This window comes from Chrysemys picta, chromosome 5, assembly GCF_011386835.1.
Source record: "Chrysemys picta bellii isolate R12L10 chromosome 5, ASM1138683v2, whole genome shotgun sequence".
NCBI classification, from domain to species: Eukaryota; Metazoa; Chordata; order Testudines; family Emydidae; genus Chrysemys; species Chrysemys picta.
In genome coordinates, this window is record NC_088795.1 from 69,189,569 (window position 1) to 69,212,564 (window position 22,996).

The 22,996-nt window shown below is 43.2% G+C and overlaps 1 protein-coding gene across 1 annotated transcript; it reads right to left on the reverse strand.

The window, feature by feature from the left end:
- Positions 1–7,469: 7,469 nt before the first annotated feature.
- Positions 7,470–9,974, reverse strand: LOC135983670 (SRRM2 protein homolog rsr-2-like). Its single transcript, XM_065596523.1, has 2 exons — positions 9,055–9,974; positions 7,470–7,984 (listed from the first exon to the last, which is right to left on the reverse strand). The coding sequence occupies exons 1-2, from the start codon at positions 9,596–9,598 to the stop codon at positions 7,470–7,472; spliced, it is 1,059 nt and encodes a 352-aa protein (XP_065452595.1). The 5' UTR covers positions 9,599–9,974.
- Positions 9,975–22,996: the final 13,022 nt, after the last annotated feature.

The window sequence follows — 22,996 nt, forward strand, 5'->3', positions numbered from 1 at the left end:
AATCTAGCTGATGGAAGGTAGGAGCTCTGTTTCATGTCTCTACGTGCTGTGAAAGAATATGTATGTCAAAAGAAATAAAAATCATAGTATCAGTGAAGCTACTATTATGCAAGCAGATGAACACCTATACCTTGCTCTGTCTTAGACTAACCATTCTAAAAGTGTGTGCAAATGAATGGAGGATGACAGAACTGGAATGAAAGGTGCTTCCATTTATTTGAGAAATAATATTGCTTTTATGAGATATGCATTAAGCAATAGTTACTTTAAGACTGCAGAGGTTTGGTAGAAATTCCAGAGTCTGCTTTCTTTGTAGGAAAATGTGTGTTCCAAACGGGTTCTCTTCTCCCTGAGGCAGGGAACTAAGATACAAGAAAACACTTGCTGCTTCATTCCAACTCTCTGTTTTCTCCATTCACACGCTGCTGCTGTGGCAAAATGTTTATCCTGATGACAAGTTCAAACTAATGGGCTTATTGCCTTTGAAAAAAATCATTTGCTTTGATTTCACTCCTGGCTTTTCAAATAACCCATTTTTACTCCACTCCTCTCTGGGTTTCTTTGATTTCCATCCCAAATTCTCCCCAGGCATCCAGCCGTCTATCTACTTATGTGGTCTCCATCAGTCTAGTATATAAGCACCTCTCAGGTATTAAAAGCAGAAATAAAAATTACAATCTCTCTCTGTCTTTCTTTCCAGCCTGTAAGAGAAGTGGCTTGAGTAGTTTATCAGGTTGTTTGGTAGTCTATTAGTGTGTGTCTATGTGAAAGGGGAAAGAACTTATTGAGGGGGGCAATAAGGTGTAAGTCAAAGGAATTAGTTTTGCACTGAGCTCTGAAGGTGGTGAGGTCTTAGACCATCTTGTCTATTCTGTTTATATTGTGTGCTTGACAGAAATTCTGTTTGTCTGAGTTTGTTGGCAAGATAAACAGTGTATAAATACTGGATAGATAGATTTGTAGCACCTCTAGTATGTTAATGCAGAAAGGGGAGCTTGGAATGAGAAGAGGTAGTCCCAAAATGTTTCCTGAATTCTGCTGTGAGTTGAGGTTTCTGACTTGAAAAGATGAGTCCATTTTGCATACACACCTGCCAAACCTGCGGAGTCTTTTACATGACGATCTCTGATATGCCTCCTGTCCTCCTTTAGTACCTTTCCAAATCTACCTAATGCCTTTGCATCTGCTGCTTCACGGGCCTCTAACTTAGTTCTTCCTCCAGCTATACCAGGGCATTAGTGGCCATGGCCAGTATTTCTCTCAAAATTACTCTCTCTTTCACAGGCTGATTTGTTTTCTTCAGTCAGCTCAGTAGCCTTCACACTGGGATGTTCTGCTCTCACACAGTCACATAAAGTGGATGCCTATACTGCTATAAAAAGGGGACGTTAGATTACCCACTGAGTCCCTCCACGCTTGCCCAGTTGTTACTAATGCACCTACATTACATTTGAAGCACAGAAAGCTGTTAATAGTATCTCAAGAGCAGCTGCTAAGTGGGGTCAAAGGGAAGTCCAGGCCATACTTTTTTTTTTTTCCTCAAATAAACAGGGAGGCTTGTCTTGGGGAACCATTTGCTTCCAGCTAAACAACAGGTACCAAAGTGTAGGTTCCTTTGGCCAACATAGAGACAGTGCCAGGATAATGTTCAGTGCTAAAAACTCCAGTGCCAAATGGAATATTGAGTTTGCAGGGTTCAAGGATGTAGTCATTAGGGAAAATTGTCCCTTGATCTTTTCAAATAAAAATAGAAAATACTGCAATGCAGTGAGTATTGACCACAACTGTAGTGGAGATCTTGCTTAACAATGTTGCTTTCATTCAGAATGATTCTTTTACAGTTAAGATTTCATGGATCTGGACTTTTAAGAGCTTTTTACTCCTCTTGCTGTAATGTATAAGATGTATAAGATGGGAAGTTGCATTCCTAGAGAGGATCAGACAGCTATCTCCACACACGCATCCCAAAGGTACTATTCCACTGTAGCAATTATCCTGAACAATAACTAACTGCAGTGAATTAAACTCAACTTCCTTCTCATACAGACTCTGAGCTGAAGGCGTTTCAAGATTACAAAAAACAAATCACTGCAAGTAGGCAGTTTCTCTATTACTTAGCCAGTCCAAGTGCACAGGCACGAGCCAGAGAGCATGCATTTTAGTTGGTTAGGTCATCTATTTTTTGCTCATCATATGTAGTTTTTATTTCTGTAGAAGGGGAAGAGTTTCAAAAATTATTTACAGATTTCCTAGACAAGGTGGCACAAAAGAGCTTTCTATCCAAACTATTTCAGCCCTGTTAAAATCCATGAGCCCCTTGCAGCCATTTCAAATACACAAAGCATCCACTGTAGTCCAAAAGAGTGGGCACTGTCTTCTGTTGGTAGTTGTACAAACTTGATCTAATATTGTACTTTTTATCATCGTCTTTTATAGAGAACAAAATCCAACTTCTATAGGGCTTAAAATTACACTGTTTTGTGAATGTATTTTCACTCCACACATCTGTATGGGGTAATGACTCCCAAGACTTATAACTGCCCTGGATCCACTGCAAGAACTGTGATGGAGGTCAGTGGGAATTGTACATGTGGATGTAGGGCAGTGTGTGTTTTTTCTTCATGCACAGATACCAGATGGCACATGCATCAGGCAATGAATCAGTTCAGTAGTCACAGTCATATTTAAAACAGACTAGGCTTGGAAGAATAAACAGAGTATGTTGCTGCTGAAGTAAATATGCCACAAGTTTTAATAAAACAATTTACAGTACATCTCTCTCTCTCTCTCTCTCTCTCTCAAACACACACACACAGTAAAAAGAAGCCCCAGAAAATAATAAGTGCCTAATAAATCTCTTATCATTAGAATTACTTGAAACACATCTAAAGAGAACAGGTAGGGTGAATCACATGTAGTGTGTGCCAGATCCAATCATTTGGTGGTAATTTCTCATTATCAATATATGTATTGTACTTTTAGAATTATTTAGGCTCATTTTTGCACTGCATTTAAAGTAGTTCTCAGGAAAGCCTGATATAATTTGATGTTTTGTTACGAACTGATGACTTTGGCCAAACTACACATTTTTTACCTTCATATTAGAACTAGTCAGAGGTCAAAATTGGAAGCTCTAATCCAAATTTCAATAGAGATTGGAAGGGAGATTTCAAATCTGAATCGCCAGATGGCAGAGTACAGCAATCACTGAAATTTACTGAGGGATGTGTATAGAATGTTACATTTTCATTTAATGTTAATGGCATAACCAGGTTCTAAAATTGTTACAATACTTATAAAATAGCAATATCCCTACATAGAGACAGAGAAGGGGAATTCAGGTTCACAGTTAGGGCTTTTAGGGAATTTCTTGGTTAACTACAATCGATGATCTAACAATGTTGCTTTAAATTAATGAATATGTTTACAATTTTAACTTTAATGACCCCTCTTAAGTAGAGGTGGACCTTTAGAACTATAATGGGACTCAGGCATGTGCTTAAATGCATTCCTGAATAGGGATGGACAGAAGCTCATGCTTGATGTTAAGGATATTCTTCAGAGTTTTAGTGAAACAAAGCCATTTTTAGATGCTCACATGCCACGGTGCTGGACATTGCATTGTTACCTGGTGTTTTCTGGATCCAAAGCAGTGGGAACTTAACTGTTTCTCTCCATGCGGTGTCAGGAATAAATCAATGGGGACACAGTTCCTCTGTCTGATAAATGATGGGTACAAACGCAAGGGCTTTTACATAAAAACGCCTCTTTTATTAGATCTCAAGCACACACACACATATATTCTGTAGCAGTAGATTCAGAGCACCCCAAATATTTATAATTACCCAAAGTCTGAGATGGTTAGAGTGATCAACAGCCAGGCTTCCTAGAGGCCCTCCTTCCGTCGAGCTGCTGGGGAGCATAGGTGTCAGTTCCTTGCCCAAAGAAAAGTTCCCTCGCACTGCTCCAAAGCACACTTTCTAATTAAACTCATTATAGAATTTCTCTGAACAAAGCACATAACTCATAATAGCCCCTAATAGGTTAACAATTTCCCTAGCAACAGCCAATAACAATTAATTATCCTCCTTATCAGGAAAGCAGCTTCAGCAAAAAAAAAAAAAAAAACCTTATAAACACACACAACCAGAATCAAGGTCAGTTTTTCACATTTCCCCTCCTTCTCATGAATCTGTCCTTTCACTTTATCTATTCCAGTCAGTAAAACTGCGGCTTGCAGCTGTTTTTGTCTGCCTAAGCAAGGCCAGATTTTTCTCCTGACTCTGTGGTGTCCTCGTTTCCAGTTTAAGTGGGGGGTTAAATGCAGAAGATGGCTGCGGATTATGTCAAATCCAGTTCTCTCTCAACAGTATAACCACACCTAGGTAGATAGAGATCTCTTCTTGAATACATAGACCTTTCATAGTATTTATATATTTCTTCACCAATTCAGAGAGAGATTGATTTTTGCCTAGGATGCCCTGCTGTCTTCTGGTGGGAAGAGAAATTCCCCAAGCTACCAAAATGCTATAAAGCATTTTGAAATGGAACAAATGCAGCAACAACTATTGCTGCTTCTTATTATTTGACTAGTCTATTTGGCACTTTCTGATTTTTGTTTGATTTTTTTTGTATCTGAACAACCCTTGGTCTTTTTATCCCAGCAAGATAGAACAGCTTAAAGTAGGACAGAATAACAATAACTGACAGAGGAGAATTCTTACCAGTAGCGTTTACTTGGGTTTGGTTGGTGAGCCAAAAGAGCCTACAAAGCCTGGGAGAATGGAAACCGTTAAGAAAGTCTGTGGCCAATTTTCTCTTTAGTGTTTTTTTTTTCCTTTTTCATTATGTTTGACATTTTTGATATACAGGGATTTGCTACAAACTAATGTATATGGCAGGAGACTGGGGAGATTAGACTGTAGTGAGATACAGAACACACACACACACTGTATGAAAAATTGAAATGACAAAGCTATACTGATAGCATGGTTCTTTCTGGTAGCTGAGGTAAGTGCCTTGTTGAGTTAGCCGAGCTAGCATAGAAAACAGGGAATAATTATTGCTTTGTCCTGCTAAGTAGCCCATGATTACCATTTCACTATAGCATGACTGTACGTATGCAAGATTGTATTAAAATTGTGCTCTAAAATGCCACCTGCTGTTTCCCATTTTACTTTGCAATTCCTTTGCTAATGATGAGGTTGAAGCATTTCAAGAAAGCTAGATGAAGATTAATTACATTTTTATGATTGTAGTCTTAATCAAAAAGAAATGTTTTAAGTAATGAACTGCACGGGTTGTTTTTTTAGGTATATAAATTACAATGTGAGATTTTTTCCAAATATGGTTCTTGGATTCTGCATGGACAGAGTCACTTCCCTGAGCGCTTGTAAGAGGAAAGCAGCCATTCTGCATCTCCAGCTAAGAGAGCAAGTATGCTTTTGGCATGCCTCACATTTTTCACCTTTGATTTGTGTAGTTCACTAAATGACCCTCCGGTGGTAGGCGACGCGTCTGTCACTCTGGGTATGTCTACACTACGGGATTAATCCGAATTTATATAATTCGGATTTGAAAAACAGGTTGTATAAAGTCGAAATGTATGCGGCCACACTAAGCACATTAATTCGGTGGTGTGCGTCCAAGTACCGGGGCTAGCGTCGATTTCTGCAGCGTTGCACTGTGGGTAGCTATCCCATAGCTATCCCATAGTTCCCGCAGTCTCCCGCGCCCATTGGAATTGTGGGTTAAGATCCCAGTGCCTGATGGGACAAAAAACATCGTCGCAGGTGGTTCTGGGTACAGCCTCACCTCCTCCCTCCCTCCTCCCTCCCTCCCTCTCTGCATGAAAGCAACGGACGGCAGACAACCATTTTCGCGCCTTTTTTCCTGGGTGGGTGAACACTGCAGACTCCATACCACGGCAAGCATGGAGCCCGCTGAGCTCAAGACAGCAGTCATGAACATTGTAAACACCTCGCGCGTTCTCGTGGAGTTTATGCTCAGCCAGGACCAGAAAAACGAGGCGAGGAGGCAGCGGCGGCGGCAGCGCAGTGACAAGCATGATGAGGACATTGACATGGACATGGACACGGACACGGATACAGAATTCTGTGAAACCACGGGCCCCGGTGCTTTGGAGATCATGTTGTTAATGGGGCAGATTCTATCCATGGAACGCCGATTCTGGGCAAGGGAAACAAGCACAGACTGGTGGGACCGCATAGTGTTGCAGGTGTGGGATGATTCCCAGTGGCTGCGGAACTTTCGCATGCGTAAGGGCACTTTCATGGAACTTTGTGACTTGCTGTCCCCTGCCCTGAAATGCCAGAATACCAAGATGCGAGCAGCCCTCACAGTTGAGAAGCGCGTGGCGATAGCCCTGTGGAAGCTTGCAACGCCAGACAGCTACCGGTCAGTCGGGAATCAATTTGGAGTGGGCAAATCTACTGTGGGGGCTGCTGTGATGCAAGTAGCCAAAGCAATCACTCAGGTGCTGCTACGAAAGTTAGTGACTCTGGGAAATGTGCAGGCTATAGTGGATGGTTTTGCTGCAATGGGATTCCCTAACTGTGGTGGGGCGATAGACGGAACCCATATCACTATGTTGGCACCGGAGCACCAAGGCACCGAGTACATAAACCGCAAGGGGTACTTTTCAATGGTGCTGCAAGCACTTGTGGATCACAAGGGATGTTTCACCAACATCAACGCGGGCTGGGCGGGAAGGGTTCATGACGCTCGCGTCTTCAGGAACACTACTCTGTTTAAAGGGCTGCAGCAAGGGATTTACTTTCCGGACCAGAAAATAACCGTTGGGGATGTTGAAATGCCAATAGTTATTCTTGGGGACCCAGCCTACCCCTTAATGCCATGGCTCATGAAGCCGTACACAGGCAGCCTGGACAGGAGTCAGGAGCTGTTTAACTACAGGCTAAGCAAGTGCAGAATGGTGGTAGAATGTGCATTTGGCCGTTTAAAAGGTCGCTGGCGATCATTATTGACTCGCTCTGACCTCAGCCAAAGAAATCTCCCCATTGTTATTTCTGCTTGCTGTGTGCTCCACAATCTCTGCGAAAGTAAGGGGGAGACCTTTATGGCGGGGTGGGAGGCTGAGGCAAATCGCCTGGCTGCTGATTACGCGCAGCCAGACACCAGGGCGATTAGAAGAGCACACTAGGAAGCGCTGTGCATCAGAGAAGCTTTAAAAACCAGTTTCATGACTGGCCAGGCTACAGTGTGAAATATCTGTTTGTTTCTCCTTCATGAAAACCCGCCCCCTTTATTGACTGATTTTCTGTAAGGAACCCACCCTCCCCCTTCCCCCAGCTTTCTTTCAAACCAAATAAAGTCACTATCATTTAAAAATCAATTATTCTTTATTAATAGATTAGAAAAAGAGGGAGGGAACCCGGGTGGTATTTGGGAGGAGGATTGCTGGGAAGGAAAAAGCCACTAAGAAAAGGTTAAAAAAATGACAGCCTTTTGCTTGGACTGTCTACTGGGGTGGAATGGGAAGGTGTACGGAGCCTCCCCCCCCGCGTTCTTACACGTCTGGGTGAGGAGGATACGGAACATGGGGAGTGGGGAGGGTGGAACAGGGGCTGAAGCGGCAGTCTGTTTTCCAGCAGCCGTTCCTGAAGCTCCACCAGACGCCGGAGCATGTATGTTTGCTCACGCAGCAGCCCCAGCGTTGCATCCTGCCTCCTCTGATCTTCCTGCCACCACCTCTCATCTCGAGCGTCTCTCCTCTCCTCACGTTGGTCCCTCCTGTCCTCACGTTGGTCCCTCCTGTCCTCACGTTCACTGGCTTCTTTCCTATACTTTGAAACTGTTTCCTTCCACTCATTCAGATGAGCTCTGTCACTGCGGCTGGATTCCATAATTTCAGAAAACATCTCGTCTCGCGTTCTCTTCTTACGACGCCTTATCTGTGATAACCTTCGGGATGGAGGAGGGAGGCTTGAGGAATTTGCAGCTGCTGTAGGGAGGGGAAAAAAGAGAGAATTGTTTAAAAAGCTACATTTTGCAGGACAATGCTTATACTCTTTCACGGTGACCATCACTATTCACATTACATAGCACATGTGATTTCTGTGCAAGGTCGCATTTTGCCTCTTAATGCTGAGTGCCTGTGGCTTTGCTGCTAGAGATCACAGGTCTGGGCAACAGAATTCGGCTTGCATGCGGCCATGGTAAGCCATTGTCTTACAGCTTCTGCGCCCTCCTTTCCCACATACCAAGCATAGCCTGTAGAGTGCTGCGGTTTTTCTGTTAACATTCAGCAGCAGCAGAATACAAACTAACCACCCCCCCTCTCGCCATGAATTCTCTGGGATGATCGCTGTACCCCTCCCCCCCACCGCATGGCTGGTATCAGGGAAGATCCCTGCAGGCACCAAACTAAACACCCCCCCCCCCCGCCGCCGCCCCCCTCCCGCCATGAATTCTCTGGGATGATCACGGTACCCCTCCCCCCACCGCGTGGCTGGTAACAGGGAAGATCCTTGCTAGCCAAACGCGAAAAACTCAGGGCCAATTTCCCATCTGCGCTTGGCTAACTGCAGGGAAGGATTTATTTTCCGCCACAGGCAAACAGCCCAGTAGGAACGGCCACCTCTGTCCCCTTAATTAAGTTCCCGTATTTCAACCAGGTTACCAGGAGTGATATCACTCTCCTGAGGATTACACAACAAGATAAAGAATGGATGTTGCTTGAATGCCAGCAAACACCGGGACCATACGCTGCCAGGCTTTGTCAGGCAATGATACCAGATTACTTGCTGCAAGCATGGCGTGGTCAAGTGTCCTACCATGGAGGACGGAATAAGGATGCACTGCCCAGAAACCTTGTGGCAAGGCTTTTGGAGTACCTCCAGGAGAGCTTCATGGAGATGTCCCTGGAGGATTTCCGCTCCATCCCCAGACACGTTAACAGACTTTTCCAGTAGCTGAACTGACCGCGAATGCATCCCAAGTCCTCAGGGCAAAGTAATCATTAAAAGCCGTTTGCTTTTAAAACAAGTTTTATATTTTAAAAGGTAAACTCACCTGAGGTCCCTTCCATGGGGTCAGAGTCTTGGGTACTGGCTTGGGAGGCTTGGGAGGGTACTTCAGTCAGGCTGAGAAAAAGATCCTGGCTGTTGGGGAGAACGGAGTGCTGTGTGCTCTCTGCAAGCTCATCCTCCTCCTCCTCCTCCTCTCCCCCATCGGCAGAATCCTCAGGCGTCGCTGATGAGACTATCCCCGACCCAGAATCCACGATCACAGGTGGGGTAGTGGTGGCAGCCCCCCCTAGAATTGCATGCAGCTCGGCGTAGAAGCGGCATGTCCGCGGCTCTGACCCGGAGCGACCGTTTGCCTCCTTTGTTTTTTGATAGGCTTGTCTGAGCTCCTTGACTTTCACGCGGCACTGATCAGAGTCCCTATTGTGGCCTCTCTCCATCATGCCCTTGGAGATTTTTTCAAAAGTTTTTGCATTTCGTCTTTTAGAACGAAGTTCTGCAAGCACTGAATCCTCTCCCCATACAGCGATCAGATCCAGTACCTCCCTCACGGTCCATGCTGGTGCTCTTTTTCGATTATCAGCCTGCATGGTTACCTGTGCTGATGAGCTATCTGTGGTCACCTGTGCTCTCCACGCTGGGCAAACAGGTAATGAAATTCAAATGTTCGCGGGGCTTTTCCTGTCTACCTGGCCAGTGCATCCGAGTTTAGATTGCTGTCCAGAGCGGTCACAATGATGCACTGTGGGATAGCTCCCGGAGGCCAATACCATCGAATTGCAGCCACACTATCCCTAATTCGAAATGTTGAAATCGATTTTGGCGCTACTCCGCTCGTCGGGGTGGAGTACAGAAATCGATTTAAAGGGCCCTTTACATCGAAATAAATAGCTTCGTTGTGTGGACGGTTGCAGGGTAAATTCGAATTAAAGCTGATAAATCCGAATTAAAGTCGTAGTGTAGACCAGGCCTCTGTCTGACTTCACAATGGCACTGATGACTCTGAAAATGTTCTTTTCAATCTGAAGGCAAGTTTTTTCAGTATAGGACCAGGAGACAGACAGGCATGAAAGTTGGGATGGTAAACTCGGGGGGCTAAAATGAGTGAGCCCACTAATGTGTGGTTGCCTGAATGAAAATGATGAGTAAAATCAATCTTTATTAAAAGAGAAGAGGTTCATAAGAGAAAAGAGGATGCATTTATTATTATTTAATTAGATTCCAGTGATGATGCCTAGAGACTCTTACAGATATTGGGGTTCCATTATGCTAAGTACCGTACAAATGCATTGTAAATAACGGTCCTTGCCTGAGGAGTTTAGAGGCCAAATAGACACAACAGACAAAGAGTGGTTGCAAGGAAGTTTTATGCTCATTTTACAGATACAGGACTGAGCGCCAGAGAAAGGTGAGTGACATGCCCAGGTGCACACAAGGATCAAGTTCTTTTCCAGTGCCTTAACAGTAAGACCTTTCTTCCTCGCATATACTCTGATCTTTGTAACCTTCATTGAATGCTTCTCAGTAATTTCCCTTTATGAGAGACATGCATGTGATGCGAATGATCAAAAATATATTCATGGGACTATCGAGAGTAGACTTATGCTCTCCCCTCCCCTACACATTCTCTGTGTTCACTCGAGATCAGCTAAACTGGCGGAATCATCTAATTGTTGTAAAATGTCATCTGAAATTAAAAATTCCAACCACCATACACGGAAAATGTGGAAGGCTGAATACAAACTGTTTGCAAATGGGATCCTTGTTGTAATATTCAGGTTTGTTGCAATCAGAACAGCCTGGTGCAGTATGTGATATGTAGAATGAATATTTTGTGTTTGGAACATGTGAAAAGATGTCTGTTTCTCTGGCAAGAAAAGAGAACACGCAGGTGAACTGAGTCTGCAGCCTGATCAGGTAAACAACTGAGGGTACATCTACACTACAGGGGGGAGTCGATTTAAGATACGCAAATTCAGCTACGTGAATAGCGTAGCTGAATTCGACGTATCGCAGCTGACTTACCCTGTTGTGAGGACGGCGGCAAAATCGACTTCTGCGGCTTTCTGTCGGCGGCGCTTACTCCCACCTCCGCTGGTGGAGTAAGAGCGCCGATTCGGGGATCGATTGTCGCGTCCCAACGGGACGCGATAAATCGATCCCCGAGAGGTCGATTTCTACCCGCCCGATTCAGGCGGGTAGTATAGACCTAGCCTGAGTTGTGGGTGTGTGCTTGTGTTTAACCCTGTGCTGTGCCCTGTTTCAGTGGACTGATCACTCACTGAAGCAACAAATAAACAACATACTTCTTCAGGTCAAGAGTCTGTTTGTGAACCTGTGCATTCTGGGTAGCGGAAAAGAATCAGTCAACACCCAGCAAATCCAGAAGTCTCAAGCTACACAGAAAACAAAGACACAAAAATATCCAATAATTCCCTCACTCAGAATGCTAAACTATTTATCTTTATTTTCTCTTTTCCCCCTTTAAATGCTATTCACCTTGATTGCCTTTTGGCAGGAGTGCCTTTCACTACACACAGCCTCCCCCACTTAAAACTTCTCCCAAACTTTCAAAAATCACATTTAAATGACACTTTCATATGCATTTTGTGACATTCTTGTGACAAGTTCTGAGGATTTTTTTCAAGAGTTTTTTTCCTTTTCCACCCAGCACTAACATGTGATGCTGCCTCTCATAAGCACAGACATAGTGAAATAGCTGCCAGCAGTGCTGAGTGAAATCCTATGACAAAGGGAGCGAACTCAGATGGACCCTGATTGGATTGGCCATTCCTACTTAGTTTTACCTAAGGGCTCCATCACTCTCGCATTTGTGAGGAAAAAAAAGAGATTATGCAGTAATACCCCCTATAATACATGTACCTGACCTTCTCTAAAATAAACAATTATTATTATGTCATTATTTGTATTACCAAAGCACCTAGGAGCCCGAGCTACGGACCTGGAGCCCATTGTGCTAGGTGGTCTTCAAACATATTCAAAGGTGCTCTTGTACTTACTAACCATTTATGTCTTTAGGATTAAAATGGGCAAAGGCCTTGTCAGCAAACATCAGTCTAGTTCTGCCTAAGGCAGTGGTTCTCAAACTTTTGTACTGGTGACCCCTTTCACATAGCAATCCGCTGTGTGTGACCTCCCTTCTAAATTAAAAACACTTTTTTATATGTTTAACACCATTATAAATGATGGAGGCAAAACGGGGTTTGGAGTGGAGGCTGACAGCTCGCGACCCCCCATGTAATAACCTCGTGACCTGCTGAGGGGTCCTGACCCCCAGTTTGAGAACCCCTGGTCTAAGGGACCATAATAGCAGGAAATGTTTAGTGTGTGATTGGCAGCAAGGGCTTAGAGGAACAGATATATATACACACACAAGGCCTCTTTTCAGTCAGAAAATGTGCACCTACGTTGTGTACACAACACCATAGATGTATAGAGAAACTTGGACTTGCAAGAGCATAGTACTCTAAAGGCCCGCAACTAGCCATGAGTAGATGTAAGGTGGTTTATAAATCAAACCCAGTATTTTCTAATTTGCCCAGGGCAACCTATACCTTGGAGCCAGCCCTGCATCCCAAGAAGTTTGTGGGCTGTCCTGTTTTGTCGTTCCCCTATAGTTTTCCCTTTCAGACTAAGCATTTCATTACTAAAATCTAATCCATATCTTTGTTTCTATCACTGCCGCCACCGGCATTCTTGGAGTGAATAACTAATTCATCGCTGGGCTGTGGGAAATAGAAAGATTTAATTGAAAGTTCTGCATCAGCTGCTGCAGGGGGCCTGCACCCTGCTCTTGGCTAATTGTCAAAGTGCTAATTGATAAGAGTGATATTGTCTAAACACAAGCTATTCTGTGTGTGGGGGGCTCAGCAGGGGCACTGTGTACTTTTTGCCTATTAAATTCCATTCTCTGGAGAAAAATGCTGTTTGTGGAGCTTGCACATGGGGGGCAGCCTAATAACAAGATAAATGAGAAACAGCATCTCAACCTTTTTCTTGTTAAACAGCAGAAATAAGGAAACAAGGAGGTGGAAAATACAGTCAAAAACCTGCACTGTATGCTTTTAACCAGAGAGAAATTCTGGTTTTTAAAAAATGACTCCCACAGTAGAAGGTAGGCATAGTTCTTGATCAATCAATAGCATGCAGTACATGCTGTTAAGAACATGTAATCTTGTAGTAAGAACATTTAACCAGGATAAGAAATGTTCTTTTTATTTGTGGAAATAGAAATGATACACAGCAGGGAAATGGATTTTCTCAAGCAGCAATGTTCTGTTCAGTGACAGAAAATAATGTCCTAAAGAAAATCATATTTGACCTGTACCAGAAGCCGTCAGTACAAAACACAAAGACAGGCAAGTTATTTAATCAAGGCGCAGTCTAAGATGTTTCCTTGTAATGTAGCTTCCTGCTCCAGCTTCTCCTGCTATATATTCTCATCTACTTAAGAAGTTCTCATTATAATATTTTCACTTTTGATAGTGTTTCATCTAAAGAACTTCAAATGCTTTACCAAAGTTGGTGTAACCGATGCATAAGGTGATTAAGAAGCTTGGACATGCAATGAGATATTGGCAGAGTTGGGACTTGGACTGTGGCTTCCCAGCTTCTAGAGCAGTTAGTGCAACTACCATACCACAGAGAAGCTTGCACAATTGCTCTGTTTCAAGGCTGGTACAGGTGAACCCTGTTTATTTGATCATGTCTGGGGTCATCCAAAACTTTTCAGTAAACAGGGATTCAGCTACATGAGAACTTTACTCCTGCAAAACTTAGGTGTCCTGCACAACTGATATCCTGACACAAAGTAGAGTTTCAGTATCCAGGACAGAGCAAGGTGCTGAGGCGGGGAGAACCAAATGGGTCCTGGCAAAGAGGAGGAGGACTAGGAATAGGGAGAGATTTACAGTGCTGCCCCTAGAACCAGCTGAACCAACTCCATTAGTTGAGTCCTCTCACCTGGTATTCAACATAGACCAGAACTCCATTCCTCCAGAATTTAGGAGCTTAGCTTCAGCCCTGTTTTGCATGTGGGGATTGGAGGTAAGAGAGGATGGAGAAACCAAGGGCCATTGTATAACACACACTCCTCTGGCAGAGGCGACTAGTTTTGGCATTATCCTAATGTGGCCTGCACTTTTCACTGAGATTATGGCAGGCTAAGAAAATGTGTAGGGGGAAGATCCTATAGAATCAATCATGCTGGGTTAGACTAGTGTTTAGGATATTTCCCTATCAATTTTTAGGGTTTAAAATATCCAGCTGGAGATTCATCACACAGTACAGAGCTCTCTCAATAAGCAATGACTAGTCTGAATAATATATTCAGACCTAAAAAAAGAGAGGATTATATTCTGGTTTTGGGTACATACACAGCTCTCATTGAAGTCAGTGAATGTGATGCACATGTATCTAAAGCCAGACTGTGGCTCTGAACATCTCTTTATGTTAAAATTCTGCTCTGTTCATATGCTAAGATGTTATTTAGTGTAAAAACAGCAGTGTATGTCAGAGGGAAGAAACATACTTAGGTGAGTGAAGAATGCAGACAATTGCTTCAACAAGCACAATGCTTTAATAGGTCTACAGTTTCATCAAGACTTTAGTTAGGCTTGGCAGAATTTTTTTTAATGATTTTTTACGGATAATATTTTTAAGCATTTTTGTATATTTTTTAAATTACATTTTTATAGTTGCAGGAAATTATTGGCAGAACAAACAATGGGAGAGTCAGACAAGTTATTTAATAACAGATCAAAAATGGAAATGGGCAAGGAATAGTTAATTGTGTTGAAAACTGTATTATAATTTATGATCTATAACTTCAAATTCTCAGGGTTTTTTCCCTGGTCCTGCTTGCAGTCAGGGGGGCTTTGTAGGGAACTGTGTAAGCAGCAGTCATTTGGCAGACTGACCACCTACAATAAGGTAGAGTAAATTATGCCTCTCTGATTTAGGGAACAGCCTGATTTGTGTGTCTCTATGTTTTGGGGGTATTGTGTGTTATCACTCCGAATTGTAAGCAATAAAGTAGTGTTATGTTGCAACCTTTCAGCCCGAGTACAGTATGTTATTATCTAACTTCTCTGTGTTAACATAAGAAATAGCAAAAGCCAAAGAAAATAGGAGAGTTGGGGTGGCATAGAGAGGAAGATTTAATTTTTTTTTAAGATTGAATACTGCAATTCAGTAACAACAAACAAATTCAGGTGAGCTAGAAAAGCCTTTGTTCTAGCTGTGTCAGCCAGAGCATATGTGACAAAATAAAAGCTCTCTGAAGTATTGCCTTTGATGTTGAAGAGTCTGAATCTTAGCCTTCAAGTTAAAGTACTGAATGTATGCTTGATGGTGAGAACTTTGAAACCTAAAAATCTGAGCTGATGTCAGATGTTAAGTTACATGTTTCTTGCTGAACTCAGAAAGTTTCATTAAACTCTTAGCCAACAAAAGACTTGGGCTATGTCTACACTTGCAGAGTTTTTATGCTCTCAGTTTCAATAGTGATAGTGAACCGGTGAAAGAAAAGCGCTGGTTTGCGTACTCACTTACTTCCACAGGCGTCAGAAAGTATTTACATTTGCAGCACTTCCATAGAGGATGAGAGCAGCAAACTGAGGGTAGCTATCTCACAGTGCACCTCTCTCCATTTTGATGATGGATCTTGTGGGAATGGGGGGTGATCGCGGGGCATCCTGGATCACTGCACAGCCTCCTTTCCCCAAACACTGATCAGCTCCACTAGCTCAGCATTGCTCCAGGCAGGAGATTGTTTGCTCTGCAGAGCAGGCATTGTCACCTGGCCAGATAAGTGAGCACTTGCCAAGAAAACAGGAAGGGGAGTTTCAAAGTTCCTGGAGCTTTACAGGGGGAGAGGTGGATGTCAGTTTACCTGGCATCAGAGCAGCAGAGCTGTGGCCAGAGTGGTCACCTAGGCACTGTGGGATATCTTCAGGAGGCTAAAAGCTGTGTAAACAGGAAAAACATGTCTACACTTGCACATCACCGCAAAAGCGTCACTGGTAAGAGCTGTACACCTCTCATGGAGGTGGTTTTCTTTTTCCGGTGAAACTTCTGAGTTTCACTGCAAAAAGTCATTGGCAAGTGTAGGTTTTGTGCAAAAAAGGGACTTTCTACTTTAAATGGCAAGTGTAGACATGCCCTCAGAATATGTCATAGTTAGAGGTTTTATTAGAAGGAAAGTCGTCATGAAGAATTCCAGCTAATAGAACGGAGATTCAGTGATACTTATATAGTCTAAGCGTGGTGGTCAATTTTCATGTAAATAAAGAAACACATAGTGCATGGATTTCGATCGCCTATAAACTATACGTAGTAAGATAATTTGTAATGAAAATCTGCATTTGTATTTCTAAAGAGAATTTCACACATTCATGTCTAAATACCAGGATTACACAGGAATTAAACATGATTGAAAGTTTAATTTTAAAAGACATGTATTACACCATTAATTATTTTCATGACATTTTATCAGGGTCATGCTGGAATCCTGAACTGTTTAGTTACAGACATAACTCCCTCCAATGCACCAAAATCTTCCTGAAAGATTCATCCTTGTTTTTATACCTTATAATTTTATGAGGAGCTGAATGCAAAAGAGACAAGTGTTTCTTGGTGTCAACTACAGGAGCTTCTCCTTTAGCTCAGTGCAAAAACTGAAAGCCTAATTTTTCAGGCCTTTTACCCTGTAAATCACTCTGACTTAGTGTCTACTGTGGAGTATTCATGCTGGTATCTGATTACCTCCAGCTGGGAATGTTACTGTAGAAAATACCAAGTCTTCATCAAATGTTGGCTCAAACAAACCCCACACATCCAAACACCCCAAATTTTGGCAGTTTTCAGAATGTGGAGCTGGTCCTGTATAGCATACTGATGCCAAATCTCAATAACTGGTCACGCTAAAATCCCAGACTCATTAAAATCCCACAAAGTAATGTTCTGTCCAGACTAATATGAAAGAAATCACCCTAACAACGTAATGTACTGAAACATTGTTTAAAAAGGTATCAGCTAAGAAGATACATGCTCACTATTTCTCTAGATCTCTCTGCAACTGAATTAATTTTTTTTTATTTTTTGTGTGTGAATTTAGAGCTTGCAACATTCAGAAGAGTGGACAAAACATTCTGAAAATAAAGGGGGAAGATGGGGCAGCAGTTCCCAGCCAGCTGGCCAGAGCATCCATGGCTCCGGGCAGCAGTCCCCAGCCAGACAACTGGAGCAGCTGCAGTCTGTGGGCCCCGGCAGCTGCTGGCCCCAGGCAACCTCCCCCCAACATTGTCCCCCTGACTTCCTCCAGCAGAAGCCCCCTCCACACACACAGTGCCTCCTCCCATTTAAACACAGGCATTTTTAGTAAAAGTCATGGACAGGTCATGGGCCGTGAATTTTTGTTTATTGCACGTGACCTGTCCATGACTTTTACTAAAAATACCCATGACTAAATCATAGCCTTAATCATGACCTAGTTTCATTTCTTATGTGCAAACAGAACATTCTCCAACCCATAATAGCGATACTAGATACTTTTAGAGGGCCAATTTCCCAAATCTGAAAACAATTATTAGTAAAACTAAATAGGAGGAAATGTTTAAACAAAAATGTGAGTGATAATTGGAAATTGATTAAGAGTGTTTTATTAGATTCCAGGGAAAAATAAAAACACAATTCAGCAATCATATAGTAAGTAGTCTATTTATTTTAAATAGAATATTTTGGCTAAAAGGGGAGTGAATATAGCCATTATTAAAAAACAAACATATATAACAAATGTAAAAATGGCATAGTTGATAGTGATGAGTACAAATTGTTAATTCAGAAATGCAGATAATTGATAAGCTAAAATCATCAATGAAAGTATATGGCCAGTAAGATTAAGGACAATGAGAATGAATTATTTTAATATACTGGGAACTAATGAAATACTAATCTACTATAAAAATCCTGTAGGACTGTTGCACAAGGTTGGGACTCACCACCTGATGCCCCCTACTGGTTGCTCCAGGAATTAGCTCTGTCTAGTGGGGCACCCCCTTTTCGTGGTGAACCATCCATCATCTCGCCCTCAGTTGGCGTGTCTGGACCCGCATTGCTCCCAAGCGCATGGCATCCTCTTTGAGATACTGCCCTCCAGCTGTGTCCCTTAGTCCATCCTCACCCCCTTCTGGGGGGGGGGGGGTATGATCAGCAGTTTCTATGTCCAGCCACCATGACCAACCACACCCTTTGAGTCTAATCTCTTCTTGTCAGGGATCTGGTGGATCTACGATGGCTGCTCCCTACGGCCGATGGCTGGGTGTACTGCAAGGGAGAAAGGGGGGAGGGGGAGACCCAGGCCCGCCCACTACTCTGGGTCCCAACCCAGGGACCCTCTAGTGGCAGCCATCCTGCCCTCCTTCTCTCCCTCTATCTGTCCACATCCCTGGGCCGTTTCCCCTTCGGCCCCTCGCACCGGCTAGGCCCTTCCCCTCAGGGCCTGCAGCCTGGCAGGCACCAGGCTGGAGTTACCTTGTGCTCCTCCAGGCCTGCCCAGCACTACGCTAGCCCAGGTACTAGTCTCCCAGCTCTAGAGACAGACCTTCCTCTGTCAAAGGCCTAGAACAGACTGCCTGCTGCTCTTCCTGAGCAGCCTTTTATAGGGCTGAGCCTGGCCCTGATTGGCTCCCTCCAATCTGGGCCCTGATTGGCTCCCTATAAGGCCTTCCTTGATTGGCTCCCTATCTGTGCAGGCCCACTGGCCAGTTGCAGCCCAAACTCGCAGAGAGTGGGGCAGCAGCCCCACTACAGTCTGATACTAGATACGGATAGTAAAATTGTCAATTATGATGCAGAAAAGGGACAAGAAGTCTATACATATTTCTATTCTGTATTAGGAAAGAATCAGGATGGTGTATTCAGGTCATCCAGTGATCATGAAATACTTTCTTTTCCATGAGTAACAATGGGAGAATACTAAATAGCAACTATTAAACATTTTAAAATCATGAGAACCAGATATGTACACACAAGAGTATTAAAAGAAAAGCATAGGCTGATATGGGACAGAATGTGTAAAAGATTGAAGGATGGTAGCATAATTAATAATAGTCAACATAGATTTATGGAGAAATGGGTCTTTTCAAACAAACTTGATATGTTTTTTCAGTTTGATGAAGATAATTGTGTTGCTATAATATACTTAAGCTTCTGTAACGTATTTGACTTAATCCTGCATGGGACTGGATGCAATGAATCCAAGAATGCTGAGGGAGTTGGCTGATGTGATTGCAGAGCAATTGGTCATTATCTTTGAAAACTCATGGTGATCGGGGGAAGTCCTGGACGACTGGAAAAAAGCTAATGTAGTGCCTATCTTATAAAAAGGGAAGGAGGAGTATCCAGGGAACTACAGACAGGCCAGCCTCACCTCAGTCCCCAGAAAAATCATGGAGCAGATCCTCAAGGAATCCATTTTGAAGCACTTGGAGGAGAGGAAGGTGATCAGGAAAAGTCAACATGGATTCACCAAGGGCAAGTCATGCCTGACAAACCTGATTGCCTTCTATAATGAGCTAACTGGCTCTGTGGATATGGGGAAAGCAGTGGATGTGATATACCTTGACTTTAGCAAAGTTTTTGATATGGTCTCCCAAAGTATTCTTGCTAGCGAGTTAAAGAAGTATGGATTGGGTGGAAGGATTATAAGGTAGATAGAACATTGGCTAGGTCGTGGGGCTCAACGGGTAATGATCAATGGCTTAATGTTTAGTTGGCAGCCAGTATCAAGCGGAGTGCCCTGGGGTCAGTCCTGGGGCCGGTTTTGTTCAATGTCTTCATTAATGATTTGGATGATAAGATGGATTGCACCCTCAGCAAGTTTGCGGATGACACTAAGCTGGGAGGGGAGGGATAGGGTCCAGAGTGACTTAGACAAATTGGAGTATTGGGTGAAAAGAAATCTGATGAGGTTCAACAGGGACAAGTGCAGAGTCCTGCACGTAGGATGGAGGAATCCCATGCACTGCTACAGGCTGGGGACCACCTGGCTAAGTGGCAGTTCTGCAGAAAAGGACCAGGGGATTACAGTGCATGAGAAGCTGGATATGAGTCAATAGTGTCCCCTTCTTGCCAAGAAGTCTAACGGCATATTGGGCTGCATTAGTAGGAGCATTGCCAGCAGATTGAGGGAAGTGATTATTCCCCTCTATTTGGCACTCATGAGGACACATCTGGAGTACTGCGTCCAGCTTTGGGCTACACTACAGAAAGGATGTAGACAAATTGGAGAGAGTCCAGCGGAGGGCAACGAAAATGATTAGGGGTCTGGGGCACTTGACTTACGAGGAGAGGCTCAGGAAACTGGGCTTATTTAGTCTGTGGAAGAGAAGAGTGAGCGGGGATTTGATAGCAGCCTTCAACTACCTGCTGGTGGGTTCCAAAGAGAGTGGAACTAGGCTGTTCTGGGTGGTGGCAGATGACAGAACAAGGAGCAATGGTCTCAAGTTGCAGTGGGGGAGATCTAGGTTGGATATTAGGAAACACTATTTCACTCGGAGGGTGGTGAAGCACTGGAAAGGTTACCTAAGGAGGTGGTAGAATTTCCATCCTTAGAGGTTTTTATGGCCCGGCTTGACAAAACCCTGGCTGGGATGATTTACCGTAGTTGGTGTTGGTCTTGCTTTGAGCAGGGGGTTTCGACTAGATGACGTCCTGAGGTCTCTTCCAACCCTGATCGTCTATGACATTGATTTTTTTTTTAAAGTTAACACCATATAAAATCAATATAACCTATAGTAAATGGATTAAAAACTGGTTGATCAATACATCTCAAAAATAATTGTAAATGGAGAATCATCACCATACTGGATTCAGAGTAGCAGCCATACTGGAGTGTTTCTAGTGGGATCACACAGGGTTCTATTCTTGTCTCAACGCTATTCAATATCTTTATCAATGATCTATTAGAAAATATAAAATAATTACTGGTACATTTTGCAGATGACACAAAAATTGGTGGATTGGCAAATAATGATCAGTAATAATAAGGTAATTTACACAGACCAATCTGGATTGTTTGTAAGGGGGGCTCATTTAGCAATACAGGTCTATCGCATCTTACGCGCATTTAACATGTGTGAATTCAGCTTTACACGGTCGGCAAAAACAAAAAAAGAGAAAAATAACAATTTAAATACTGTTCCTGTAGTGCGGGCGATTCTTCACGCCATTACACTCAATGTAATTTTGACTATACGCGGTTTTCGCTTTACGCGCTGACCGCGGAACGTAACCCCAGCGTAAGATGAGACAGACCTGTGTGTGTTTTAATGAATCTAAATGCCAGGTAATACATTTAGGAACAAAGAGTGTAGGTCATACAAGATGGGATACAGTATCCTGGAATGTAGGATACTAAAAAGAAGTTTAGGGTCATGGTAGCTAACCATCTGAATATGAGCTCTCTGTGCAATGCTGTAGCTGAAGAGGGCATGCAATCCTTGGATGCATAAGCAAGAAATATTAAGTAGTAGCAAGGAAGTTTGTCTCACCTCTGTATATGGCATTAATGTCACCACTGCTGGAATCCTGGGTCTTGTTCCAGTGTCCACACTTCAAAATGGATGTTGAAAAATTGGAAAGGGTTGGAAAAGAGTAGTAAGAATGGTAAGATATCTAGAAAACTTGCCTTATAATGTGAGACATTAGAAACTCAATCTATTTAGTTTAAGATTAAGTAGAGACTTGATCACAGTCTGCAGATACCTATGTGAGGAAGAGATTTCTGATAGTCAATGGCTCTTTAATCTAGCAGAAAAAGGCATAATGAGATCCAGTGGTTAGGGATGAAGCTAGTCAAATTCAGACTAGAAGTGTGGTGCAGATTGTTAACAATGAGCGTAATTAAGAATTGGGACAGTTTACCAGGGATGTGGTGGATTCTCCATCACTTTCAGTCTTTAAGATGGTCTGTCTTTCTAAAAGATGCTAGAGCTCAAACAGCAGCTGTCACACTGATGCAGAATTTATTGGATGATCTATTGACCTCTGTTATGCAGGAGGTCAAACTAGATGATCATAATGGTCCCTTCTGGGCTTAACATCTATGAAAGGTGCCATACTGGCAGCCCTGGAGATTGAAAGCCTCTATTTACCTGCACAACAGATACAATATGAAAAGCAGCAGTGCAAGCTTCCCCACTACCATGCTTCAAATTCCTACTGCAGGGACCACCTCTACAGGAGAGATGGTAATTTATTATCAATGTCCACTTAGTCCTTGGCCACTCTGCTGAGGGTGTCACCTCATGCAATGTGGGATGCTGAATTTATCTGTAAACAGTACTAGTTTTCACTAGGAATTAGACAGAGGACCAATTCATTTAGCTACCAGCTGGTAATAACTATAGGCTACTGCCAAACAGGGCTGGATATGAATCAGTGACCTAAAATGAAAGGCTCCATATTCCATTATCATTAAATGTGGTCCTCTTCCTAGCCACCCACACGCCTTCATGACATGAGCAATGGAAAAGGCTCTTCTCCTGCAGGCAGGAAATGTTAACCTTATCTGCTAGCTGACCTTTGTCCACAGGACTGCTCTGAGATCCATGCCAGTAGCTCTTTAATCCGTTTCAGTTTCTGTTGTGCACCACTTTCCCCATTCTGGTTCCCAGCCTGAGGGAGGCAACAGGAAGCGGTAGAAGGGAGAGGCAAGTTATGATGAGAGAGCGCAGATTTTAGAATTGGGGAGGTACTCAGAAGGGGGGAAGCGCTCTCAGAAGTCCTAGCTTCCTCCCTGCCACAACATCCCCTTCAATGTTATCTTCCAGCCTCTAGGTATTAACCAGTTGCTCGGTGGTATTGATCTTATTGTTAGCTAGTGTACAAAGTGTTAAAGCATTTAATTAAAATTCCTTTGATTGGGTTAGTCTGAGAGCTAGCATACAAAGGTCCTGAGCAACAGG